Genomic DNA, 27,799 nt, shown 5'->3' with positions numbered 1-27,799 from the left:
CCGACCCCGCAGCGGCCCGGTCTTCCGGGGTCCCGAGGACTCGGTGGCGCCGGAGGTGAGGCTGGCGGCTCGGTGTCCGAGCGGAGCCGAGCGAGCGCCGCGGCGGAGAGCCGGGGACGCTGGGGGGCAGCCGTGGGGGCTGAAGGGAGGGAGGGAGGGCGGGCCGGGCCTGCGGAGCGGGTGCGCGTGCGCGGCGGCCGTCCACCTGCGGGCCCGTCAGACCCCGAGGTGCGCGGCGGAGCGCGCGGTCCCGCCCTCCCGCCGCGGGGGCTTCCGGGAGCGGACCCCGCGCCCGCCCCCTCCCCTTCCCCCGGAGCGCCGCACCGCGCCCGCGCCCGCGCCTGGGCGGCCGGGCGCGCGGGGCCGGGGCCGGGGCCGGGGCCGGGGCGGGGTGACCCAGGCCGCCCGGTGGCGGTTCCGGAGCGCGCTGCGTCGGCCCCGCATCCTGAGGGGGAGGCGTGGACACCGATGACGCCGCGCGGGGAGAGCCCGAGCCCCCGGCGTCGGGGGGCGCCCGGGGCGGGAGGGAGGCGCGGGGCGTTGCAGCTGGCACGGCTGGGCGCGTGGTGGAAGATCTGACGGAAGGAGCCGGGGCGAAGGTGAGCGAGTTTGGGGCGAGGAGTTGGGACTGGATTTGGGGGGACCGTCGTCGTGACAGCGGGGGGAAGGGCACGCGGAAAGTGGATGGACTTCCCGGGCGCGGAAAGGAAAACGTGGAACAAAGGCTGAGCTGCGGGCAGCACTCCTGCTAGCCCGGGGAGGAGCCGGAGGTAACTGTTGTAGTGGTGGGGGGCGGGGGGGGGGGCGGGCCAGCCGGGTGTCCCTGGCTCACCCCTATGATCCTATCTGCTCAGGAGGCTGAGAGCCTAAGATCAAGGTTCAAAGCCAGCTCGGGCAAGAAAGTCTCCTTGCGACTCTTATCTCCATTTAAGTGCCAAAAAAAAAAAAAAGCCGGAAGCGGAGCTGTGCTTCCAGTGGTAGAGCACTAGCCTTGAGCTAAAAGGTCAGGGACAACATCCACGTCCTAAATTCAAACCCCAGAACTGGCAACACACACACACACACACACACACACACCCACACACTCACTCTTGGACGAGTGTAATACAGTGCCTGTAGTAACTGAAGAGGCAGATCTTCTCAAAACAGTCTAAAGCTGTAAAGAAATAAAGACTGTAATTAAATCTGAAATATGTTAGCTTTAAGCATGTAATGTCAGATGTTTAGGAGGAAAGGAATACTGTGGGGCTGGGAATATGGCCTAGTGGCAAGAGTGCTCACCTCGTATACATGAAGCCCTGGGTTCAGTTCCTCAGCACCACATAAACAGAAAAAGCCAGAAGTGGCGCTGTGGCTCAAGTGGTAGAGTGCTAGCCTTGAGCAAAAAGAAGCCAGGGACAGTGCTCAGGCCCTGAGTTCAAGGCCCAGGACTGGCAAAAAAAAAAAAAGAATACTGTCAGAAAATGCCAATTACAGGCTCCAAAGACAGACTGAGGCTATGTTTGTCCTAGTGCTCACTCTCTGCTTGCTCCCAAGGGAACTTCAATCTGTCCTACTTATGTTAAAAGTACACACACACACACACACACACCATATTTTGTGGCACTCTTGGGGTTTGACTTCAGGGCCTCACAATTGCTAGGCAAGCACTATTCCACTGAGCCATGCCTCCAAAGACTTATTTGTATAGTAGGACAAAGAAGGAAAACATGGAAAAAGGACAAACATTTCCTGCTCCCCATGCAGGAAATAGATGTTAACTACTCAAAATGATGGTCCATTCTCTCCAGACCCTGTGCATGTCTGAAGACCACTACCCAGGCCCATTGACTGGGGCCCAGGGACCACTTGGGTGCATACAGCTGCACAGGTGAGTTGCATGAGCTAATCTTGAGAGTGGGAATGTGGAAGGCATGGGTCTGTACCTCCTAGCCATGTGCCACCTTTGTCCAGAGCAGTGATCTGATGAAGGAGCCTAGATATGACCCATTTCCTCCCCTGGTCCTGACATGTCCACAATGAGGAAAAAAACAACAACAGCCCATCTCCAAAGGAAGTTGGTCATCAGAGCCTGTAATTGGCATTTTCTAACAGTATTCTTCCTCCCACACATTGGACATTACACACTTAAAGGGGAGAATTGTTAGTAGCTAAAGTTTAGACAGACTTCAAGGTTTAGAACTAGAGCTGGGTGCCAGTGGCTCACACCTGTAATCCTAGCTACTCAGGAGGCTGAAATCTGAGGATCATGGTTCCTAGCCACCCTGGGCAGAAAAGCCCCTGTGAGACTCTTTGTTGACAAGGTGTTGTGCAAAAGGGGTACAGTTACATAATAGGGCAGTGAGTACACTGTTGGGACCCCTTTCACCCTCGCGCATGTCCGAAAGCTGGAGTGCGGCCTCATGTGCAAACCTTGGTGGTGCGTAGTTGCGAGACGCCCCTCCTCCCCTCGCACACTTAAAGAACGACACGGGGGTCACGCGGGCGTTTTGGGGTAAGCTTCTGGAACTTCCACCAGTTTTACTCAGGGGAGGGGTTTATATAACAGTAATGGCGGCAGGAAGGGGAGGGACTAACTGCATACTAGCGGTAGGCTGACAAGCTGCCCATCACAGTGATGTCACAGCACATCCCATAGGACTGCCCCTTGGGCCTGGCCCAGCGCCATTTTCACACCCACGTGGCCGATGCGGAAGGCGGGGCTGGTTTGCTACCTCTTCCGGTTCTGGACCCAGAAGGGGGTAGGAGTGGCTAACAGCCACGCAGCCCCATGGCAGGAAAAGAGGCAGACCTCTCAGGACTGCCCCTTAAAGGTATAGCCAGAGCCCAACATACACTTCTTGTGATATCTTACACTCTCATTTTTCTTTCCCTTCCCTAGATCAGGTAGGCATATATACAATACCCAGTGTACCGAAATCATATACAGTAGCCACGTGGTGTACACCAAAGGAAATTCACCTAGAACTTTAAATATAACGTCAACAATAGAGTTTGCTTACCCTTGTCTTATATGATCATACATACATAGCTGTTGAGCTATTGTGATCCACTGAGAGGTCTATTTTAGACCTTTTTATGTTTAGTAGTTGTTTGGTTTTAGATACATAATATAAGGTCGCTGACCCAAACCTGTGGAAAATACCATTTGACAGAAGATTTTTGTTTTACAGACCTGGTCTCTACTGTTCCCCCTCCCCCGCCCCCCTTAATAGTCATATATCAAGGATACCATGCCCCTTTGTTCTCTATGTTCTAGGCTTGTCTCGCTCAACATTATTTGTTCACGTTCTGACCATTTCCCTGAGAATACCAATATTTTATCATTTCTGTTCGCTATGTAGTATTCCATTGTGTATAGGTACCATATTTTTTGGAGCCATTCATCTGTAATGGGGCATCTGGGTTGTTTCCATATTTTGGCTATTGTGGATTGTGCCGTGATAAACTTGGGTGTGCAGATGTATTTTTGATATCCTGAGACCTGTTCTTTAGTAGATGCCTAGGAGTGGTATGGCTGGGTCATAGGGTAGGTCTATACTGAGCTTTTTGAGGAACCTCCATACTGTTCTCCAAAGTGGTTGTACTAATTTAATTTGCACTCCCACCAACAGTGGAGAAGGGTTCCTCTTTCCCCACATCCCCTCAGCATTTGTTGTTGCCTGAGTTCAGAGTATAGGCCATTCTAACTGGGGTGAGGTGGTATCTCAGGGTTGTTTTTATTTGCATTTCCTTTACTGCTAGGGATGTTGAACATTTCCTCATATGTTTCTTTGCCATTTTTATATCTTCTCCTGTGAAGTCTCTCTTTAGCTCCTTTGCCCATTTCCTAATAGGTTTACTGGGCTTGGAGGGGGTTAGTTTTTTTGAGTTCTCTGTAGATGACAGGTATTAGGCCTTTGTCTGTTGCTGTGCTGGTGAAGATCCTTTCCCATATGGTTGGCTGTCTTTCTAGTTTGGTGGCTATGTCTTTAGCTGTGCAGAAACCTTTTATTTTGTAGAAGTCCCATTTGTCGAGTCTCTTCCCTATTTGTTGTGCCCCTGGGACTCTATTCAGGAAGTTCTTCCTGTACCTATAAGTTCTAGTGTCTTTCCTACTCTGTCCTTCAGTAGTTTCAAGGGTTCAGGTCTGATGTTGAGGTCCTTGATCCATTTTGAGTTGATCTTGGTGCATGTTGATAGGCTAGGGTCTACTTTGAGTTTTCTACATATGGCTGCCCAGTTTTCCCAGCACCAGTAGTTGAAGAGGCTCTGTTTTTTCCATTGTATGTCTTTAGCTCCTTTGTCGAATATCAGCTGACTGTAAGAATGCAGCTTTATTTCTGGGTCTTTTATTCTACAAGGCAAGCACTCTTTTTTTTGGCCAGTCCTGGGCCTTAAACTCAGGGCCTGAGCACTGTCCCTGGCTTCTTTTTGCTCAAGGCTAGCACTCTGCCACTTGGGCCACAGCGCCACTTCTGGCCGTTTTCTATATATGTGGTGCTGGGGAATCGAACCCAGGGCTTCATGTATACGAGGCAAGCATTCTTGCCACTAGGCCATATCCCCAGCCCCTGGGTCTTCTATTCTATTCCATTGGTCTTCAGGTCTGTTTTTATACCAATACCAGGCTGTTTTTTGTTATGATGGCTCTGTAATAGAGCTTGAAATATGGTATTGTGATACCTCCTGCACTGCTTTTTTTTTGCCTAGAATTGCTTTGGCTATTTATTCTAGGTCTTTTGCTGTTCCATATGAATTTATGGGTTGCTTTCTCTGTTTCAGTGAAGAATGTAGCTGGGACCTTGATGGGGATTGCATTGAATTTGTATAACATTTTGGGCAATATGGCCATTTTCACTATATTGATTCTGCCTACCCATGAGCATGGGAGGTCTTTCCATTTCCTTGTGTCCTCTTTGATTTCCCTTTTTAGATTTTTATAGTTCTCATTAAATAGGTCATTCATGTCTTTAGTTAGGTTGATCCCTAGGTAATTTATTCTTTTTTTTAGCTATTGTAAATGGTATTATTTCCATAATTTCCTTTTCTGCTTGTACATTGCTGGTGTACAGAAAAGCTGCTGACTTTTGTGGGTTGATTTTGTATCCTGCTACTTTGCCAAAATGGTTTATTAGGTCTAGGAGATTTTTGGGTCCTTCAGATATAAGATCATGTCATCTGCAAATATGGGTAGTTTGATTTCTTCTTTGCCAATGTGGATCCCTTTGATGCCCTCCTCTTGCCTTATTGCTATGGCTAGGGATTCCAGCACTCTGTTGAAAAGAAGTGGGGAGAGTGGGCATCCTTGTCTTGTTCCTGAATTTAGGGGGAATGGTTTTAGTTTCTCCCCATTTAATATGATATTAGCAGTTGGTCTGTTGTATATGGCTTTTATTGTTTTAAAGAATGTTCCCTCTATTCCTGTTCTCTCCAGGGTTTTTAACATGTATGGGTGTTGTATTTTGTCAAAGGCACTTGGGCATCGGCTGAGATGATGATATGGTTCTTGGGCTTAGCTCTGTTAATGTGAATTATGTTTATCGATTTATGGGTGTTGAGCCATCCTTGTGACTGTGGGATGAAGCCTACTTGGTCATGATGTATAATTTTCTTGATCAGTTTCTGGATCCTGTTAGCTAATATTTTATTGAGGAGCTTTGCATCTGTGTTCATTAGTGATATTGGTCTGTAGTTCTCTTTTATTGTTGGGTCTTTGCCTGGTTTGGGGATGAGTATAATATTAGCTTCATAGAATGAGTTTGGGACCTGTGAGACTCTTATCTCCAATTAACCACCAGAAACTGGAAGTGGAGCTGTGGCTCAAAGTGGTAGAGCACTAGCCTTGAGCAAGGAGAGCTCCGGGATAGCACCCAGACTCTGAGTTCAAGCCCCATGACCAACAAGGAAGAAAAGAAGGAAGAGAAGGAACTGAAGGAAGGGAGGGAGGGAGGGAGGGAAGAAAAGTTTTGAAGTAGAGGGATTTGTAGGAAATAAGGAAACATTTGACAGGAAAATCTCCCATTTCCTCTGTCACCTTCCAGCGCATGCGTGTGACTAGGCATTGTTACCTGTGCAGTGCTCAGGTGCACTGAGAATGGTGTGAACTAAATACTGACGGGCGTGGGAGGATGGAAAGCATGGGTTCACACCCTGGCCATGTGCCACAAATGAGGGATGAACCTGGACGTGAGCTGTGCCCTCCCCTGGCCCTGACATGTGCACAGCTGGGGAAAAGCAAGACTGACAGGGAAGAATTGTAAATATAGTTCAGGCAACCTTAAAAGGTTGGCACTAGTTAGAACAAAGCCAATGAAGTCAGGACAGAGGAGCAGCTCTAGTCCCCGGTCAAACACCACTTACAGTCCCAGTTGATCCTATGCATTCAGTTCCAGGGCCTGACAGGCTGGAAAAAAAAAATCACTGCTGCGGTAGAATCGCTGGAGTAGGATTCTCCACCCCTTGCTCCCCATTCCACCCTATCCATCTTTGACATGCAAGGATGTCCAGTAGAGAGCCAGGGCAGGCTTTGAAGGAGAGGTGGAACAAGCTACCATGGCCAAGAGACAGACTGAAAGAGAAACAAGTTCCAGAGCTAAGCACTTTGTAAGCATCGTGATGTTCACCTGTCTGGCTTGCCACTCCCTGTCAGCAGATGAGGGATGAGAGAAGGTCCCTAGGCTTTGCAGTGCGCAGGCAACACCACAGATCCTGCAAGTCTCTCACATGGCTTTAGCAAGGATTTTTATTAGTGTAACACGGTAAAGAAGAGGAAATGAGAATGAGTAATTTTACTCCTAGCTAACCATGTGACAAAAACACAGGGATACATAGCCAAATGCCCTTTCTTCACATACGGGAAAAGACACAGGTGGAGTCTGGCAGCACCTGTGTGTGTTTTCCGAGTGACCTCTCCTGTGGCCAGCCACCGACACACGGGATGTTTCTGCCAAAGGAAGCTCATTAGAGACTCAGCAGCTGAATTCCAGAGCCTTCAGCGGAAATGCGCATGCTCAACAAAGCAGATGCTTGGGGTTTAGGCACAGTAGATCACCCTTATCTCTTAGGGAAAGAGGGAGGTTCCTGATACAGAGACCAATCAGGAAAGCAGAACTTTTTTTAACAAACAGCAGACTATTGTAACACATCTGCATCCTACCCTTCCTGTTGTTTTTCCTGTACATGGAAGCAAATGCATACAATGTTTTAAAAAAATGTTAGGAAATAAAAAGCACTTGTAATTCCATTTTAATATATTTCCCCTGTGCCTGTATGCATACATAAATATGAATTTTTAAGACCGCATTCTTCATTTGCTATTTGGTGCCATTGATGAGTGCTGAAGTTACCTGCAGTTTATCAAGAGGCCTTGTGACTTTTTTTTTTAATGCTACTCCAGTCATTTGTCAAATTTCCTTAAATGATTAGATGTGTTTGGGTGTGGGCTCTCTCTCTCGACTTCCCTCGCTTGGGGGGGGAAGGGGCTTGTCCGCCCCTTCCTGGGTGGTCCATTATTGCTCACGAGGGAGCGATGGCCACGGGTAGCCTCGGTGGCGTGTGGTCGCAGGGTGCCCCAAAACCGCAAAGAACGACACGGATGCGCGGGCCCCTGGAGAAAACCTCTAGGGCTTCTGTTTATTCAAATGAGGCGCCTCTCAGATATACCCCAAAGGCGGGTACAAGAGAGGGGCCCCTGATTGGTCCCAAGGGGCTGTCCCTCAAGTGATGTCAGACTTCCTTCTCTTCCTGTTAAAGACAGGAAGGGGAGGGACAGGCTGAGGTCAGCTGTGGCCCCTTAAAGGTGCAGCTGACCCCAACATCTGGGGATTTTCTATTCTATTGGTTTGTTATCTTTCTGGCTTTCTTTCCAAGAAAATAAATGATTATAGTATAAAGTTGTTTCTAGGCAGATTTGAGGTCAAATCCCACCTCAATCTCTTACAAAGGCTGGGTGTCTTAAAATAGCCCATACCTTACTGATTTATGAGGATGGAATTAAATTCTCTTTAGTGGAAGTACTTAATTATGTTCCACTGTATGAGTGCAACAAATTTCCTCGTTTAGATGCTTGCAGCGTTTTAAAGTTTGCCGCGTTGTTATTATAGAGATTGAGATGATAATGTATGAAGCATGTAGGAGGTTGTATGTAGCCTGAGAAAGATGCACATTCGTGATGTTTAAAAGCCTCGTATACATTCTTACATATTTCCTTGGATAGACTCATAGTAGAGGGCAGGTGGGCCGGAGAGGATAGACGTTCACGGCTTTGGTGACGGGTCGCAGCGTCCTCCTAAAGCACTGGTCTCAGGTGGGACCATCCAGGCCACAAGTCTCCTCCTGCGTTGGTCTCTGCCTGCTTCTCTAGACCATGTTTTCCCCAGCACTGCTTCCAGCCTTGACTTTTGCTCTTCTGCTAGTTTTGTTCACTAGTGCTTTCCGCATTATTTTGAAAAACTTAAGGTTCTTCTTGCCTGGAATATTCTACCTTCTCCCTGACAAGAAAACTTCTTTAGATCCCAGTTCTGCCAGAGAAGCTTCAGTCACTCCCATGCTCCTTCCCTCCTTTCTCCTTTAGGGGAGTCTCTGAGGCGCCCTGAATCTAGTTTGCCTGGATCTCTTTACGGCACTTCAGGACCCTGTGGTGGGTCCTTGGCGTAAGCATGCTGAGTACCCAGATGAAGGAAACACAAGGAGCAGGGTGGCGTTCCCCAGGGCAGGAAACCCGTCAGGGCTAGTGAGGAAGCTAGATGTTTCACTTGACGTGTTAATTGCTTATAGTTTTGTCCCATAAACATCCAGGTCAACGGTGAATATGAATATATAAAGACAAATCTTCTCACAGCCAGGAATAGAACTCTTCCCAGAGGTTCCTGATAAAACAAGTGCCATGTTTTGACCCAGCTTGCTCTCTCAGCTCTGGGATGAGCTAGAGTTGCTCCTAGCGTGTTGAGCAGGGGGAGGGGTTTCGTAGCCCCCTGGTATATGAAGAATCCTTGCTTTACTGGTCAGAAGACTACACACCAGGTCTGCTGTTTCTCACCCCTTCTTTCCATCCCGTGCATCTGCCTCACTAGGACTCGGTCCTTTGCCTGTGGCGCACACAAGGGAATGGCTGCTGTGTCTGCACCTGCCCAGTGCCAGGTAAGGTGGACTTTTGTGTTCTGCAGTACTGTTAGACACCTGAACGTAACCTTTCTTTATCATGGCGCTCCTTGGTTCAGAGCCCAGCAGGCAGATGAAGGGCTCCAAAGGGAACGCTTTCCCCTTTGACTCAGGTGTCCTTCAGTGACTGCCTTCAGCATGTGCCCCCTAGTCAGGTACAAATTACCCACAGCCTTTGCTCTGCGATGACTTTGCCTGAAAGCTGACAGTACAGGTCTGATTGGAAGGGTTTTTTCTGTTTTGGTTGGGTGGGGGTGGGGAGTGTAGGCTGGTTCTGGACCTGTCTTTCCCTTCAGTGCATTGATGTGGACTGAGCATTAACCCCAGTGTTTCAGGGAGCAGCAGGGAGGCCAGGGAAGCGTTGCATGTTATAGAGCCCTCAGGGAGGCCGGCCAGGGCCTGAAGAGAGAGTCTCAGTGGGTAGAGAAAGAAATTCAGCTAGTTCCGTTCCAGGACAGAGAGTCTCAAATTCCCTGCTTCTCTACCAGAGCTGGGAGATGGGAGGGGTAAAGACGCAGGCTTCCAGAATCCCAGAGAATTTGAGCCAAGTGAGGCTGGCTCTAAAGATCAACTAATAAACATGATCAGTTTTATATAAAATCATCCTATTTATATAAAAATAGACAGCTGTTGAAATTTGAGTAAGGTCATAGATTAGATAAGTCTAGTATCAACCCTGTTTTCTTCATTTTCATAATTATCCTGTGATTACACAGAGAATTCCTTGTTTTTACAAAATGTATACGTTTGCACATGTAGGAGTAAAAGAAAATGAAGCAAACGTTGAACATAGTAACATTTCGAAACCTGAGTGAGTGGTGTGTGGGCAGGTTTGTTCTCGTCTTCCCCAGTGTCCGCAGCCTGAGCAAGAGCCTCTGGATGCGCTGTAGGTAGCGGTGTAGGATTGTGGCCCCCACTCTGCGGGCTGCTGGGACCAGAACCTTAGGTGACCGAGCCTCTCCCTCCCAAGTCCCAAAGCCCCACCCTGGCAGCATCGTTCCCCCCCCCCCCCCCCCGCCTTCTCCCCATTCTCCAGGGCTGTCGCCTGCACGACAGCAGGGTGGTCCACGTAGAGAGGAGCTTTGGGTGAGGGACGCTGTGGCTGTGTTTCCAGGACTCAGTGACGTTCGAGGATGTGTGTGTGGTTTTCACGGATGAAGAGTGGAAGGATCTCGTCCCGGTGCAGAAGGCCCTCTACAAGGTGGTGATGCTGGAGAACTACGCGAACATTGTCTCCCTGGGTAAGGAGGCTCCCACAAGGAGCTTGGACCTCCCCCATGTCACAGTGAGCCTGGGAGACTCAGAAACGGCTTCTCTTCTCCCCCCACTTGCGTTCTGAGCCACCCGACAAATAAAAGACCCAAAGGATGTAGCTTGGGTATGTCGCAGCAATGGCTGTCTTCATACTGAACCCCAGCACTGGACAGTCAGGCTCCCAAGAAGTTAGCAGTGCTGTGCTGGACCACCACAGGCCCTCCGACTCAGCAGCCCGGCCTGGCCCAACCGGAAGGGCAGGAGATAGAGCTGAACATCTACTAAGGCAGCTCCTGCCTCTCCAGACACAGCAAGCACAAGTCAAGATGCCTACCTCGCATGCACGAAACCCCAGGTTCCATTCCCCAGCACCACATAAAACAGAAAAAGCCAGAAGTGGCGCTGTGGCTCAAGTGGTAGAGCGCTAGCCGAGAGCAAAAAGAAGCTCAGGGACAGTGCTCAGGCCCTGAGTTCAAGCCCCAGGACCAGAAAAACAAAAAAGATGTATTGTGCTCATAAACTGACATGTCAAATTGTAACCCCTTTGTACAACTAAAGATAATAAAATATATACATTTATTTATTTATTTGGCCAGTCCTGGGCCTTGGACTCGGGGCCTGAGCACTGTCCCTGGCTTCTCTTTGCTCAAGGCTAGCACTCTGCCACTTGAGGCACAGCGCCACTTCTGGCCATTTTCTGTATATGTGGTGCTGGGGAATCGAACCTAGGGCCTCATGTATACTGAGGCAAGCACTCTTGCCACTAGGCCATATCCCTAGCCCCCCAAAAATATATATTTTCAAAAAGAAATGTCCTCTAAAAAGGAAGAGGCGGGGAGCAGGGAACACAGCTTTATGTCCACATATGTCACCAAAGATGTGTTTGAGCTTGAGGATTTGTCTTGAGAACAGTGACATTTCAATGACAGAGCTGTGTACGATGTCGGGTTGATGGGAAGTTGGGCGTCAGTAGTAGTGACGGCCTCTCCGGGACTTCAGAAGTAAGAGGCTCTGCGAGGAACGCCCGTGGCCCTCGCTCAAGTGGGAAGTTCGCTTACACTCAGGAACTGCAGAGCACCTGGACAACATAGTGGGATCTGTTTTACATTTTAAGTCTGAGAATACACAGAGTCAGAAAGAAGCACACTGAGATACTTAGCAGCTAACAGCACAGAGGATTTTTAAACAGGCAGCATAGAATATTTATGGAAACCACCATGCCTTTGTCCCAAGCCCTGCCAGGGTGGAGGTCAGAGGACATGCCGCTCTTAAAGTCAGAGACAAAATGTGACGGGGAGAGCGTAGATGTGCCTCTCTCTCCCACCGTGCAAAGGAAGCTTCGAGCTCAAGCCCAGCTCCTAGAGAGGATCTGTGTTTTCTGGAGTTTTTCCTTTTTCTTTTGACTGTTGTACAAAATGGTTTCACTGTAGTATGTCCATTTCTGTGTGCAATGCATTTTGATCTGAGTGGTCCTTCCATCATTCTTCCTATTCTAGTTACCCCTTCCTACTCAGCTCATTTCCTAGTTCAGTTTTCACAGATGTACATTGAGTATTACAACTGTATTCACCTACCTTTTTTCATTCAGCCTCCCCCTCCCCTCAGCCCCTCATCCCTCCCAGTCGACCCATTTCAGCCTCCTGGTGTTGGTGTTGTTGAAATGCCTGTCCTGCCTGTCCCTTGTTCAAAGGAGTCCCACTGTGGCCTCTCCCTCTTGCATAAACTGTCCTTTGGTTGGTTTGATCATGTAAATATGCATATGGTCCTGTATATGTTGTCATGTGTTTACATTTTAGGTCTGACTTCCACATATGAGCGAAAACAATATAAAACTAAAAATGAATAAGATTTATTTGTAACAAAGAATAAGGTTTTCAGGCCCTGGGCATTTGGATGCTTATACCATTGCGTGTTAATTGTAGAAGAGTTACAACATCATTAAAATGTTGAGGCAGACTAGTGCTCGTTGAGATTAAGGTTTTTAATTTATTATTACATGAAAAAGTAGTTTTAACAGACTGCATCTGCAAGTATCTTTCAGTATCAAAATGAAAAGAAATGAATACAAAGTACAAAAGGTGGTTTTGCTTTTTACGTGTAGAGACTTAATTTTCCTACAATTGTTTTTTAAAAGCATAATACTAGGTATGAATTTTTTAAAAAATGAGTGCCTTAAGTTCTTTTTTCAAGATGGGCGTTGTGTCTACTCACTTCCCGAACCAGGACTCACCTTCTTCCTAGCTGGGTGCGGGCGGGGAGCGTCTTTTCCACGGCACATGCACTCTAGTGAATTTAGCCTACGCTCAGACCGAGTGTCCCGTACTGTGCCTCTAGAGCGCTGTCACCCCCTGCACTCCGGGCTTTCCCCGCCGGCCCGCGCTGTCTGCCTCTGCGTTGTCTCCTGAGAGACCTGGGTCCCCGAGCCCAGCGTGGATTAGTTCCATATTTTCATCACAGGCAACCACCTGGTTTCTTTCTCCCTGAGCAGGACTTCCAATCCTTCGACCTGAGGTGATTTTTCAGTTGAAGAAAGGAGAGGTGTTGTGGAAGGAGGGCCTTCATGGATCTGAGGAGAAAGAGTCTCCAGAGAATGCCTCTCTAGGTAACTGCATCCCAACAGGATGACGCAGTTTTGTTTTATGTTTGTGACTTGGGAGGGAATCCAGAAAATTGCATATCCCCCCTTTTTTTTCTCAAAGTGATCCCTTGAGTATTTTTAAAATTTGCTATTCATTTACTTTTTTTGTGCTAGTCATGAGGCTTGAACTCAGAGGCTGCTGCTGTCACTGAGCTGCTTTGCTCAAGAGCACAGCTCTACTCCCGGCTTCTTTAATGGAGGGAGGGGTGTGTAATTAGAGATAAGGGTTAACACTACCAGCTACCTGCACCTGGCTTGAGTATTTCTTTTATATTGCCCACCAGCGTTCCCCTTCCCCTCTACACCTTAACGGGAAAGTATTATTTGTCTAGATTCACCCGTTGTGTATTTCCCATTATCCACTCATTTTGATATTGGCCACCAACCTCCTCACTCAGCCCACATCTAATTATCCTGTCCTGCTTCTATAGACGTTGGCCTCTAGTCTGGGGTCTCTTCCTTTCCTCTTCCTCTTTCTTAAGCGTCAGGCTTTTCCTAGAGTGTAAGACTGCTCGTAGGAGCTTGTAGGACCATGCATTATTTTCAGATTGATAAAGGTAGCTCTTATCTCCTGGCCCAGAGAATAGTGACTCTTTGTTTTCTCTTTGTTCCAGTATGGAAGACTAAACCTGACCCTGAAGATGCTTCAGAAGAAGGAAAATGGAGGGAAAGTCCTGAAAGACCAAGTCTTCTGTGTCCTAAACTTGAAGTTGAAGCACCCGAGGGTGGGTTGAAAACGAGGCAGAAGGGCCCCCTGGTGGAACCCTGCACGAAATCCCATTCCCAGAACAAAAGCTCGAGGAGAGGGCCCGCTCTGCCCCGGAAGAGCCTCCCGAAAGGTCGAGATCAGGAATGTGGTGACTGTGGGAAGACTTTCTTTGACCACTCGTCCCTCCTCCGCCACCAGAGGACCCACACCGGGGAGAAGCCGTACAGCTGCCCCGAGTGCGGGAAGGCCTTCAGCCACCGGAGCAGCCTCAGCAGACACCTCATGTCGCACACCGGGGAGAGCCCCTTCGAGTGCGGCGCGTGCGGCAAGGCCTTCTTCGACCGCTCGTCCCTCACCGTGCATCAGCGGATTCACACGGGAGAGAAGCCCTTCGGGTGCAGCGAGTGCGGCAAGGCCTTCTTTGACCGCTCGTCCCTCACCCGCCACCAGAGAATTCACACCGGAGAGAGTCCGTACGCGTGCCAGCAGTGCGGGAAAGCCTTCAGCCAGAAGAGCATCCTCACCCGCCACCAGCTGATCCACTCGGGCCGCAGGCCCTACGAGTGCCGCGAGTGCGGGCGAGCCTTCTACGGCGCCTCCTCCCTGAACCGGCACCAGAAGGCGCACGCCGGGGAGCCGCGCTATCAGTGCAAGGAGTGCGGCAAAGCGTTCTTCGAGCGCTCGTCCCTCACACAGCATCAGAAGATCCACACCGGAGACAAGCCGCACGCGTGCGGCCAGTGCGGGAAGGCCTTCAGCCAGAGGTGCCGGCTCACCCGCCACCAGCGGGTGCACACGGGGGAGAAGCCCTACGAGTGCAGCGTCTGCGGGAAGGTGTTCAGCTCCAAGTCATCTGTCATTCAGCATCAGAGGCGATACGCCAAGCAGGGAATAGACTGAGTGGGGGGAAGGAAACCAACCCTCTCCACGGGCATCCGCTCGCGCTGCCCCTCCTGCCCACTGCCGCGCCGCCCGCGCCTCTGAACTCTGTGCGGACTGGGGTGCAGAACTGCCATGCGATGTGCAGCTGAAGAAGTGACTCTACATTCCAAATTTGGGGAAGGAATTAGGGTGTTGCTCAATGGTGGGACATGGTATAGCTGTGGGAAACCCCAAGTTTCATCTCCGGCACTGAAAAAAGAAGGAGCATTGTCAAACGATAGGATAGATGTTACCAGGGGATCCTCACACCTCCTGTCAGAACCGCTGCCCTATGAGTCCCTGCACTTTAAATAACTAGAAACCACTACAGGAAGAGAAAGGCACAGGTAGTAGACAGCAGTTGTTCACAGCTCCACTTCGAGCTTTTTGGTGGTAGTTGGAGAGAAGAGTTTCGCAGACGTTTCCTGCACGGCTGGCGTCAGGCCGCATCCTCAGATCTCAGCCTCCTGAGCAGAACTGCAGGCTTGAGCCATCCGAGCAAGTCTCTTCTCTGCTACCTGTGCTCTGAGTCGATAGTCTACGTACATTTGTTGCTTCCAAATAGATTGTAAGCACCTGGAGGCATGACTTGCAGGTTTATAGCTTGTGAAGTACCTCGCAAACAGGAGGTGCTCATTATTTGCAAGCTGCCTTAATGAGACCCCCAACACCAGACTTGACATCCTGACTCACAGAAAGCTGCGGTACCTCAGCCCAGCTCTCTCTTTTTATTCTATTGACTCGGGCACTAAGTAACTTTTACCCTAGGTCTCTATATTCTTTTCCTATCCGTGTAACGTGAAACATTAAAAAAAACAAACGTTTCTGAAAACTCTGTGGAATTACATTCCACGAATCCCAGTGGATAGTAAGATAGATTTTCCCCAGAAGTTAAAGGTACAAGTTGATTTGCCAAACAGATCACTCATAACTAACACATTTAAATCAGTGTGTGTGTGTGTGTGTGTGACAGAGTGGGGAGGAGACTTGAACTCCAGGCTTCTCATTCTTGCTCAGTTTTCTCTGGGGCTCATGCTCTCAGCTTTTCTGCTGAAGGCTGGTATTCTACCACTTGAGCCACATCTCTCCTTCTAGCTTTATGCTGGTTAAATGCAGTTAATCCCATGGGTTTGTCTGGCCTGGCTGGCTTTGAACTTTCTCAGGTTTCAGCCTCCTGAGCAGCAAGGATTATAGGTATAACCTACTGACACCCAGCAAGCCTGTAAATCTTAGTCTGCTTTAGAGCACATGAATGGCAGGGAATACTTTTCATGTTAGCAGCTTGGAGAAAAACGTTATAGAATCTATGGGTGTAGATAAAATCATATTGTTTAATAATATCAAATAGAAAATAAAAGACTATTGACAAACTTGGCTGTTGACTATCTTTGGTTTAGAATGTTTATTGCTTTGTTAAAAATAGCGGGATTATAAAACTATATGCCATAATCCACCTGTACAACTCACGGTGGGGTTGGAGGAGAAAAATAAGGAAGGAGGTAACAAGTTTGATGAGAAATGTACTCACTGACTTACATATGAAACTGTAACCGCTCTGTACATCACTTTGACAATAAATTAATAAAAAGTAAAATAAAAAATAGAGGGATCATGATTTGAAGCTTAGCCTAGGCAGGAAAGTCTGTGAGGCTCTTATCTCCATTAAACTACCAAAAAAGCTAGAAGTAGAGCAAGTGGTAGAGCGCTAGCCTTGAGCGAAAGTAGGTCAGGACATTCCCAGACCCTGAGTTCAAGCCTCAGGACTGGCAACTAAATCCAGTATTTCTCTTCAGACATTCTGTGATTATCGGCAAGAAGAGATCAGAACAAATTCAGAATCTGAATGGACTTGAGCATAGAATTGAAGCCAAGTGAGGATATAAATTCCATAGTTTTCCTTTGTTCTGCTTAAATTTTAGGGGAAGCATTTTTTCTTCACATTCTGTTCTCCTAGGCCAGTAATTTCCCCCAACCTAGAACACTAGTTGCTCCTTGGGGCTACTCCAGATATTTATCAGGGAAAGAATAACACTTCATCTGATTCAGATTTTCTAGTTGCTCCTGCCTTCCCTTCATACAGGATAGCCTTCGGTAACAGGAGTAGTCTTCCTTTAAGGAAAGTCTGGGTCTCACACTTGAGTGTGGGAAACCTTTCCATGAGCAACAGATTAACCCTTATTAAGCCTTGGTGAACTCATAGTAGAAAGATGCTTTTTTAGCTTAGTGTGATAAGCCTTCCCTGTTTATTCATCTTTTACTCAACCTCAGAGACTCATACCAGAGAAAGTCTTTGTGAATGTACAGATTGTGGGCAGTTTTTAGCAAGAAACAGATTCTGCTATGAAGGAAGTCACATTGGAGAGCTGTTCTATGAATGCAAGGGGAGAGGCAAAGCTGGTAGTCCAAATTCCCTAGGAAATAGAGGCAAAGACCAAGAGCTGCCTGTTTATAAGGTATAAACTCAGAACAGCTAATGGGAGGGAAGATGAAGTGTGAAGCAAAGAGATGGAAGAAAAGCTAGTTGACCAGTTACCCATTGGCCTCTATTTCCTAAGCTGAAAAGAGAGATTGTGTAGCAGCTCTATCTGTGTGGTTCTATCAGAAGTCTCCCAATAGTCTGTGTGGAAAAATCAGATGCGGTGGAGCATCTGGGCTCAGGGAAGAGAAGGAGCTTATCTAATCAGCACCCTCAGCTTCAAGTTGTACCACCCAGCCACTCTGAAGGAAACTAGCTTCTACAACTGATTGTGTGGCACTTCAACACGCCTACAAATAGTGCAAAGAGCCAGAAACCTGAGGCACGCATGTGTCTGGCCTATGGCAGGCCAGGGGGAGAGCCTGCCACTCCCGTGCAGGTAACCATCCTGCACAGGTGCTGCAGTCAAATGTCTGAGGTGATTCCTGGGCTCTGGCAGGAAATGGCTGGAGCCAAAGGGCTGCGGACCCGTGACGTCACCCGACACGTATCTGATGCACGCCCTGTGGTTTCACACCAAGCTTGACTTGTGGTCTCAAGTCTGACCTCTCTTACAACCTGATGGAAACTTTTAGCATCTCTCCCTTCAGCTGAATCTATGTCTCCCAATCTGTTACTCGTTTGCCACAATATTTTTCTTTACATGTTTGATTTTGTCCTACTCAGCATTGACAGATTCATTATTCATCTCTCTTAACATCAGTTTACATATCAGAGTAAATGAATTTTACATCACTATAGCATCTTGAGGAAGACAAGGATGCTTTCCACTAAGACAGTGGAAAAAGAGATAGATCCTCACTTGGGCTGGGAATGTGGCTTAGTGCTTGCCTAGCATGCATGAAGCCCTGGGTTCGATTCCTCAGTAACACATACACAGAAAAAGCCTGAAGTGGCGCTGTGGCTCAAGTGATAGAGCACTAGCCTTGAGCACAGAGGCTCAGGGACAGAGCCCAGGCCCTAAGTTTAAGCCCCAGTCCTGGCAGAGAGAGAGAGAGAGAGAGGGAGGGAGGAAAATTCAAAGGCAATCCATCTGCAAGAGAGAGCAGTGATTCGCGGGGCATCAATGGGTTTTAATTCCATGGTACTTCTTCAACTCCACTTACAGACCATTGGTATACCAACAAAGGGAAGAAACTTTCTGTGGCGGGGATGGTGAGCAAGAGGAGGCGATGTCCCGTCGCTGCTGCCGGGTCAGCTGCGTGTGCCCCGTGGCTCTGCCATCTTTGGAAGGGGCTTCCTGTACCTGGCCTCTGGCCGGTGGAAGGAGGAGGAGAGCGGTGTCTCCACGCACGGGTCCCTTCTCCGCCACCCCCGGTTAGATCCGCGTCTGCAGGGCCGGCTGGGCGTGGGCTCTCTGTGGGAAGCACAGTGGCTTTTATTCCAAGACCCGAGTCCGCGTTTCCTTCATGTCCAAGTCGAAGCTCAGCTCCTTCTGTGGGAGGATCGAATTACTAACCCCGCCGAGCCCATTCTGCATTCCATCCCCCCCGACCTGTCTCCGCCCGAGTTATTCCTCCCCTCGCTTTATCCCGACTCCCTGGATCACACGTCGGAAAGACGAGCCGCCCGCGAAGGGAGCGGAAGCCAAGCCACCACCTCCCCTCCGGCCCGGCACCCGGGCCGCGCCGCGCCGCGCCGCGGGGGCTTCTGGGAAGCGGCATCCGGGGCTCGGAGCCGCGCCCCGCGGAGGTTTCTGGGACTTGTAGTTCCCCTCGCGGTCGGCGGGCGGGCGTGCGCGCCCGCCACACCCCGCTCCGCCCCCGCGTTCTCCTCGGCCACGGTCGCCCTGCGGGGCGCCCTCGGCGCGGTGCGTGCGGCGTCGGGACTGGGGTGTGGGAAAGCCGCGCGCGGGTCCTTCCGGGGGGGGGGGCGCGGGGCGCGCGGGGCGCGGGGCGCGGGGGGCGCGGAGGAGCTTCGGGCCCCCGGGGGCGCCGGGGCTGGCTGGCGGCGTCTCGCGGATTTATGCAGACTCTGGCGGGCGAGTTGCGGGTTGGAGGGGCGGCTTCCATGGCCGACCCCCGTACCCTCGGAGACGGGGACCCCCCCGGGCGCCTTCCGCCGTCCCCGCCGCCCCGTGAGCCCCCGAAAGGCGGCCGCCGCCGCGGTGCGTGGCTCCCGGGGCCGGGCGCCCAATACCCGGTGGGCGAGGGCCCGCCCGCGTCCGGGTCGTCGCAGGGGATGACTGCCCGGGCCCCGAGGGCCCCGGAGGGCAGGGGACCCCGGAGCGCCAGGCCCCGGCCCCTCGGGGTGGGGAGGCGAGGTGGCCGGGGACCTCCCGCCCGGGTGCGCGGGCGCGCGCAGCCCCTGGCACAGCGCGGGTCTCCCCTCCTAGGTTCCCTCTTTGAAGACTCAGAGCTTCCCGGCACAAGAAACCCAGAAGACCGTGGCGTGACTCATGGGGTGCCGCCCCCGGGGCCTCAGGTAAGCTTCGATTGCTTAGAAGTCACTGCACCCCGATTCTTAGACCGCTGGGCTCGTCCAGCCCATGAGGGTGAACCTGACGGAACACGTTCCTCGCACCCACACAAGTTCCATTCCCCGCATTCCTGCTTCCCGACCGCGTGCTTGCTGCGTGCTTTCTAGCCGCTCGGAACCGTGATTGGCCTTGTGAAATGCGACCCGCCCTGCTGTTGGACAAGGAAATACATATTTGTGTTTCAGTGTAGGAATGACCAATAGAAGCCGGACCCCAGTTGTTCCCACCAGCAATCCTAGCTACTTAGGATGTTGAATATACACAAAACACCCCCAGGTACAGTCATGGTTCCTATGACATTGTCAGTCGACAGGAGACTGCATAAACTGGGGTTGTCCTGTGTAGTGATGCCATGTCCCTCATGCATGTGCAAAGACTTTTGGCAAAAGCAGCAGTTCAAAAAGAGGTAAGACATCCTGTTGTCGGTGTTAGTGTCTCTCAGTTAAATTATAGTTGTATAAAAGTTCTTTTTATGAACTAGAAAAACGACAAGACAGTTGTTTTATCAGCAGTAGATGGCTTCAAAGGAGCATTTTACTGGCCTCCTTCTTCTCACATTTTACTAGACAAACTAAATGTCGTACAGTCATCTCGATCAAGTTAGGATAGGATAAAGATTCCAACGGTATCTTTAGTGTTTGATACATTTCTATCCCCCTCCACATTCCTGTTCCTGTGCGCTTTTTGGAGCACTCTGCTTAGATTTGTTCCTATTCTTTTGCTGCTTGTGAGCCCAGGCTGGCCTGTAACTTTCTCTGTAGCACGTGCTGTTCTTGAACTCACAATACTGGTGTTATAGGCTTGTGCCCATCACACCCATGTTGTTTGTAGAATTCTGGGTTTTCCCTTCCTTCCTTCGACTATTCAACAAGTATTTCCCGAGTTCCTGTTCTGTGACAGTATTGGGGCTGCTTCAGTTAGTGAAACGGCCTTGTTGGAGCTTAAGGTCATTTGGCACCTCAGTCTCAAAGTCCCTCCTTCTGCGTGACTCCAAGGAAGGGAAGGGGCAGCTGCTACCACCCCGGAGTCCAGGAAGGAGCCCTGAGGGGGAAAGCCCTGTGGAGATCTGAAGTGGGGAGCACCCAAAGGGCTGCAAGGACGGGATGTGGAAGGATGAGTGGGGCGGGGCAGTTCCCTTCAGGAGAAATGACAAGAGCACTTCTAGAGCTGTCATCATCCTTTGAGCTTGAATAAACTCATGTGGCACAGCAAGCACCTTGATTTTTACCTATAGGGGATAGGTTTCTAAAAGGATTAAAACCTGTTCTTAAAAAAATAACTAAAGCAGGTAAGGTGTAGGGGTATGGCTTGAGTAGTAGAATTAGAATTCCTGTCTAGCAAGCCTAAGGCTCTGACTTCAAAGTTCTTTACTGCCAAAACCTTAATTCACAGTTACATTGTCTCTCCTTTGCCATCCATTAATAGTTAGACGTTCTATAGTTCTGTAACTAACTCTTGGCGCATAAACCAAGAACCTGGAACCTCCAGGTGTTTTGTTTCTTTGTTGTCCGTCTTAGGGGTTGAACTCAGGACCTGGACACTCTTTCCTGAGCTCTTTTGCACAAGGCTGGTGCTCCATCATTTTGGGCCACAGCACCACTTCTGTGGTGATTAATTGGAGATGAGAGTCTCACAGACTTTCCTGCCTGGGCTGGCTTTGAACCACGATCCTCAGATCTCAGCCTCTTGAGTAGCTAGGATTACAAGTGTGAGCCACCAGCCCCTGGCTAGGGTTTTACATCGAAGGTGCTTTGCTTCCTACCTGCAGGTACCATGTAGCTCTGATGAATGGAGGCAGAGTGAATCTGCAGATGTTGGTGTCGTATTGTCTCGCCTCCCTAACCGTCCTGTAACCCTCCTGTGCTGTCAGTTTGGGTCCCTCCTGAGGCCGCAGGGGAGACCTGCTGGTGAGTGCTGCTGTGTTTGGTTTTCCAGGGATCGCTTATCAGGACTATGGCTGCGGCTCTCAGCCAGTGGGGGCCGCTGAAGCCTTCCCAGGGAGCCGTGCCCAAGAAGCACAGGATTCTGGTCTTGCTGGGTAAGGATGGCACCCCAGTCCCTGTGAAAACCCAGCTTGTAGCTTTGGGTCCTCAGTTCCTAGGGTCTTTGAGGTCCTTCACTCTATATGGTCTTAATTCTTCATTTCTGTAAGGCCTGACACAGGCAGTTCCTGTTATTTCTGGATATCATTTCAATGCTCCTAGCGTTAGAATTGGACACCTCTATCATATGGGCATGTAACATTCTTTTTCTACTCCTTAAGCAAGGATGCCAACACAGAGTTATAGGAAAAACTCTTAAGAACACAAGGGCTTATTTTTTTAGTAGGAAGAGCTAAATGCAAGTGACTAATTACTCTGAACTCACATAAAGCCATATCAACTTTTCTGCCTTCTGAGCACTGCTGAGGAAGAATTCAGAACCGGCCTCTCTTTTATGCTGCTCTCTATAGACCAAGGAACCAGCACTGAGCTATCTATCAGACTTGCTCTTCTTTCTCCCCATGAGCAGGGCTTCCACTATCCAAGCCCAGTGCGATCGCTCAGTTGGAGCACAGGGACCAACTGGAGAGAGAAGTCTTGAAAACAGCCAGTCCAGGTGAGTGATTGATTCAACAGTTGTGGGGCACAGTGAAAATGCTACGCCAGCGGGCCTGGACTCGCTTGTAGAACAGCCTTCAGAAATCACTGGACCTGTGGAAATACGGAACTGGACTCCCAGTCTCTTTGCAGAATTTGTTTTTTATGGGTGTTTTTGTTTGTTTGTTTGTTTTTTGCCAGTCCTGGAGCTTGGGACTCAGGGCCTGAGCACTGTCCCTGGCTTCTTTTTGCTCAAGGCTGGCACTCTGCCACTTGAGCCACAGTGCCACCTCTGGCTTTTTCTGCTTATGTGGTACTGAGGAATCGAACCCAGGGCTTCATGCATGCTAGGCAAGCACTCTACCGCTAAGCCACGTCCCCAGCCCCAAATTTGTTTGTTTCTGAAGATACTTTCTGTGCTGTCAAATCAGTTTCTTTTCCAAAATAAAGTGGAATGGAACCAACATTTCCATGTTAATAACTTGCTTGGATATAAGACTTTAAGCCAGGCTTCTTTACATACACTACTATATCTCTGTGTGATGATGCTGTTGTCTGAGTCTCTGATTAATGACTATAAATTGATTTCTGTAAGTTTACTTCTGCTCTGTGTCCAAGCAGAGGCAGCGTAGCATGGTATAGCCATGGGAGCCAGCTATTCTAGGTTCAGAGCCAATCTTTTTTTTTTTTTTTTTTGCCAATCCTGGGCCTTGAACTCAGGGCCTGAGCACTGTCCCTGGCTTCCTTTTGCTCAAGGCTAGCACTCTGCCACTTGAGCCACAGCGCCACTTGTGGCCATTTGCTGTATATGTGGTGCTGGGGGAATCGAACCCAGGGCTTCATGTATACGAGGCAAGAACCCTTGCCACTAGGCCATATCCCCAGCCCTCAGAGCCAATCTTAACTGCTCAGTAGCTCTGATTTTTTTGTTTTTGGTCAGTCATGGGGCTTGACCTCATGTCCTAGGTGCTGCCCCTGAGCTCTTTTTGCTCAAGGCTAATGCTCTACGACTTTGAGCCACAGCACCACTTCTGGTTTTCTGGTGGTTAATTGGAGATAAGAATCTCATAGACTTTCCTGCTTGGCTGGCTTTGAACTGTGATCCTCAGGTCTCAGCCTCCTGAGTAGCTAGGATTATAGGCTCTGATAATTAACAAGGCACTTATGCTATGTGACTCAAGTTTTCTAGGATTAAAAAGATGATGATGTTAGCACTCAATTCATAGATTTGTTGAGAGGAGCAAATAAAGTAAGATAAGGGTTTAGAATATTAAGTGAATGTGTGCTATCAATTAATGCTATTAATAGATGGTGTGTGTGTGTGTGTGTGTGTGTGTGTGTTCTGGTTCTAGAGATTGAACTCAGGGCCTGGGCACCACCCCTGAGCTTTTTTTGTTCAGAGTTAGTGCTCTGTCACTGGAGTTACTGCTCTGCCTCTGGCTTTTTTGCAGTTACTCAGAGATAAGAGGCTCTCAAGCCTGGTAGCTCATTCCTGTAATCTTGGCTACTCATTAGGCTTAGATCTGATGATCACAGTTCAAAGCCAGCCTGGGAAAGAAAGTCTGTGAAACTCTTTTTCTATTCTTTTTTTTTTTTTTTTGCCAGTCCTGGGGCTTGAACTCAGGGACTGGGCACTGTTCCTGAGCTTCTTTTGCTCAAGGCTAGCACTCTGCCACTTGAGCCACAAAGCCACTTCTAGCTTTTTCTGTGTGGTACTGAGGAATGGAATCCAGAGCCTCATACATGCTAGGCAAGCCCTCCATCACTGAGCCACATTCCCAGCCCTCTGGGAGACTCTTACCTCCCATAAAACTACTCAGAAAAATCTGGAGGTGGTGCTGTGGCTTAAGTGGTAGAGTGCTAGACTTGAGCAAAAGGAGGCTCAGGGACAGCAAACAGGTCCTGAGTTCAAGCCCAAGGACTAGAGAAAAGAAAAAAGCCTCACTGACCTTCCTTCCGTGTCTGGCTGTCTGGCTTTGAACTGTTATTCTCATATCTCAGCCTCCTGAATAGCCAGGATTACTGGTGCCCAGTAGTATTTTGTTTTTGAAATCTGTAGTGGATTTGACTTAGTTACTTCTTTCAAACTGGATTATTGCAATAGACTACCAGCTAACTATATTTTCTTTAGTCTTACTATGGCTAATCAAAGCATCATAGGATGGCTAGATCCCCCTAGTGAATTGTTCACTCTGCCCGTTTTTCTGTCTACTGTCAAGGCCTTTTTTAATCTACCTGCTCAAACTTCTTCCTTTCTCAATTCTCCAGTTTGAACCCTTTACACAAACCCTGCAATCCCTTACGACCCTCCACTAACCATGTGTCCACAGATATTTGGGGCACACCTATTTACCTTTGACTTTACTTTTTTTGCGGGTGGCAGGGATCTGCTATTGGAATTTGACCTCAGGACCTCGAGCTTACTTGGCAGGTGTTTTACCACGGGAAATACACCCCCAGCACCATTTTGTTTTCGTTATTTTACAGGTAGGGTCTCACCTTTTGCCTCAGACCGTGATCCTCCTACTGGCATCCTCTCTTGAAACTGGGGCCACAGTGCTGCTCTCAGCGGTGGTTGGGATAGGGTCTTTCCCCAGGTTGACCTTGAACTATACTTCTTCAGATCTCTATGTACTTTTTTAAAACTTAGTTTTATTTTATTGTAAGGGTGATGTCAGAGGGGTCACAGCTATGTAAGTAAGGCAGTAATGTCTTCTTGTCCAATATTTTCACCCCCTCCCTTGTTTTCTACCGCTTTCCCCCTCCCCCAGCATTTGTCCTTTAAAATTGCAGGTACTTCCCTAAGTGTGGTGTACAGCTTTCAATACTGTATTGATGTCACTTCATGTAGACACGTGATTAGATATTAAGTATCATCTTTATTAGTCTGTTTGTGTTTCTTTGTTTAAAAAAAGATACTCCAGGCTAGCATGGGGGCCTTCTTGGCTGTATCATAGCATGGCAGAGAAACAGAGAGAGAACAATGATGGACAGAAAGAGCCAAGCATTTGTAACGACCTCTCTTTATAACAACCCACTCTTGCAAGAATGAATTCATTCCTCTGGACCAGCATTAATCCCTTCTGATGCGGGCACTCTATGACTCAATTGCCTCTCAGATCCTACCTCTTTGTTTTCTTTTGTGTATGTGTCTGGTCGGGGGCAGGGGGACATCTAACCCAGGGCCTCACCCATACTAGGCGCTGGCTTTCCTGCCCAGCCATATTATCATTCCTCCTCCCACTTCTTAAAGTTGTCACCACCTTAACACTGCCAAACTGAGGATCAAGCTACCAGCATACCCAAACCATAGCATCATCTATACCTGGACTAGTTAAACATTTTTAACAATGAAGCTTTCTCCCTGTACTCTTTTTAGTAAGTCTAGGGCCTTTGGATAAGTACTTTGGCAGATTAGGGACTGAGCAATGGAGCTGTAACCTTGTCTTCAATAACACACACTGCTCCTTTCCTTCTTTTCAAATTTGGCTCTATACTCCTGTTTTGTTGGGTGTGGAACAACAGTAAGCAATCGGATGATCATTTGCTTCCTAACTTCTAAGCTTTATGATAACTTGAAATTATAGATGTCAATTTGAAGTTATAGGTAAAGACTACATTGATAACTCACTTCAAGAATTTGTGTCCCATCTTGACTGAGTAGTAACAGAGACATTTGTTTAAGAGGGATGGCTCTCAAAGACTTGTCTGCTCATAGAAATTGGAACATAATGGAGTTGAGAAGATTGGTAATGAGATTAGCTGAAGTGGGCCTTTCTTGATTTATGCAGTGAGAGACCGTGGTGAGATGGGTGTAGTGGATGGTCCACAGAGACATCTGTTTCTGAGACCAACTCTTATCTTCTTCAGACTCTTGTTTTTCACTTCTCCGAATCACCTGGGCTTAGTCGTGTCCTGTTACTCTTTTTTATTCTCTATCCTGTTACACAGAGGGATGCTGAGTGCCTTTATGCAGTTGTACTTTGTCTTCACCTACCTTTCCTGTGTCCTCTCAAGGCTGTTTTTGAGAGCTTTGACCCTTAGTTTTTATTTGTGTTACTGTTTCTCTACCACAGTAGGTAGGAAATGATACCTTGTATATTTTTGCTTCTTTCAGACTGGGAAGCAATACCAGAAAGCAAAGTGCTGACTCCAGAGAAAGACTTTTATAAAGAAGAATCAGCCCCTGGGGCGCTAATAGAAAGATTTCCAGGGGAATGTTCCAGTGAATGTGAAAACTCTTTAGGAAGTCAGCAGGAAAACCATGAGAATCATCTAATACAAGAGGTTGTCCCTCAGAACAAACTTCCTGGGGAGAAAAGTTACCAGTGCGATGAACTTAGAAGAAATGTTCGTCATCCGTCATTATTTGTTCAACAGCAAGGAGAGAGACTCCATAATTGTGATTCATTGAAAAAAACCTTAAAACAGAATTCAGACATAATTAGGCATGAGAGAATTTGTGTAGAAAGGAAACCTTGGAAGTGTGGTGCATGTGAAAAAGCCTTCAGTTACTACTCAGCTTTTGTGTTGCATCAGAGAATTCACACCGGAGAAAAACCCTATGAGTGTAAGGAGTGTGGTAAAACCTTTAGCCAGAGCATCCACCTTACTCTGCACCAGAGAACTCACACTGGAGAGAAGCCCTACACATGCCAGGAGTGCGGGAAAGGCTTCAGCCATCGCTCAGCCCTCATTCGACATCACGTAATTCACACTGGGGAGAAACCCTACGAGTGTAGTGAGTGTGGGAAGGCCTTCAATCAAAGTTCATACCTTACTCAGCATCAGCGAATTCACACTGGGGAGAAGCCTTACGAGTGTAATGAGTGTGGGAAGGCCTTCAGCCAGAGCACTTTCCTTACCCAGCACCAGGTTATTCACACTGGGGAGAAACCTTACAAGTGTAACGAGTGTGGCAAAGCCTTTAGCGACCGTTCAGGCCTTCTCCAGCATCAGAGGACTCACACTGGGGAGAGGCCTTATGAGTGTGGTAAATGTGGGAAAGCCTTTGGCTACTGTTCAGCCCTGACTCAGCACCAGAGAACTCACACTGGCGAGAAACCATACAAATGCAACGATTGTGTCAAAGCCTTCCGTGACCGCTCAGCCCTCATTCGGCACCAGAGAACACACACTGGAGAGAAACCTTACACGTGCAAGGATTGTGGGAAAGCTTTCAGCCAGAGCTCATCTCTCACGAAGCATCAGAAAACTCACACTGGAGAAAAACCCTACAAGTGTAAAGAATGTGGGAAAGCCTTCAGCCAGAGCTCATCCCTTTCTCAGCACCAGAGAACTCACACTGGAGGGAAAACCACGGAATATGGACAAACCTTTCGTGAGAATCCAGGCTTTGGCCAACAGAAGAGAATACATACTGGATAAACGTCATATTCAGAGAATATTTATTAAGCATTCACCATACATGCTGTAGGGGCTGCAAAGGAATTTAAGACAAAAAAATACTGAGAAGTCAAGTCAGTGTGATCTCATTGAGACAACGAAAAAGTAGTTTTACATTTTAAAAGTGTCCTAGTGGAAGCCAGGCGCCGGTGGCTCACGTCTATAATCCTGACTTCTCAGGAGGCTGAGATCTGAG

The 27,799-nt window shown here is 48.6% G+C and overlaps 1 protein-coding gene across 4 annotated transcripts; it reads left to right on the top strand.

Moving 5' to 3' along the window:
* Znf2 (zinc finger protein 2) lies at nt 1–27,746 on the top strand. 4 transcript variants are annotated; one of them, XM_048352320.1, is made up of 6 exons: nt 546–599; nt 1,791–1,870; nt 9,054–9,120; nt 10,256–10,382; nt 12,884–12,997; nt 13,648–16,037. In XM_048352320.1, the coding sequence occupies exons 2-6, from the start codon at nt 1,800–1,802 to the stop codon at nt 14,640–14,642; spliced, it is 1,374 nt and encodes a 457-aa protein (XP_048208277.1). In that variant the 5' UTR covers nt 546–599; nt 1,791–1,799; the 3' UTR covers nt 14,643–16,037. The 4 variants fall into 4 exon arrangements, with proteins under 4 accessions (XP_048208279.1, XP_048208277.1, XP_048208278.1 ...); XM_048352321.1 differs by lacking the exon at nt 546–599 and adding an exon at nt 734–770; XM_048352323.1 differs by lacking the exon at nt 546–599 and adding an exon at nt 26,578–27,746 and having other exon boundaries at nt 1,678–1,870; nt 13,648–14,621.
* Nucleotides 27,747–27,799: the final 53 nt, after the last annotated feature.

The sequence above is a fragment of the Perognathus longimembris genome, chromosome 8 (genome assembly GCF_023159225.1).
Source record: "Perognathus longimembris pacificus isolate PPM17 chromosome 8, ASM2315922v1, whole genome shotgun sequence".
Classification (NCBI taxonomy): domain Eukaryota; kingdom Metazoa; phylum Chordata; class Mammalia; order Rodentia; family Heteromyidae; genus Perognathus; species Perognathus longimembris.
Note: the sequence above shows the minus strand (reverse complement) of the source record. Positions and strands in the feature narration are given on the sequence as shown.

What these genes read in the sequence shown, in the direction of transcription:
- Znf2 (XM_048352323.1), top strand. Translation starts at nt 1,770, where the DNA reads ATGATGGTCCATTCTCTCCAGACCCTGTGCATGTCTGAAGACCACTAC. An exon ending in GGGTGCATACAGCTGCACAG is followed by an intron (nt 1,871 to 9,053) that starts GTGAGTTGCATG and finishes CTGCCTCACTAG; the next exon opens with GACTCGGTCCTTTGCCTGTG. An exon ending in TTCAGCATCAGAGGCGATAC is followed by an intron (nt 14,622 to 26,577) that starts GCCAAGCAGGGA and finishes TTTGTTCAACAG; the next exon opens with CAAGGAGAGAGACTCCATAA.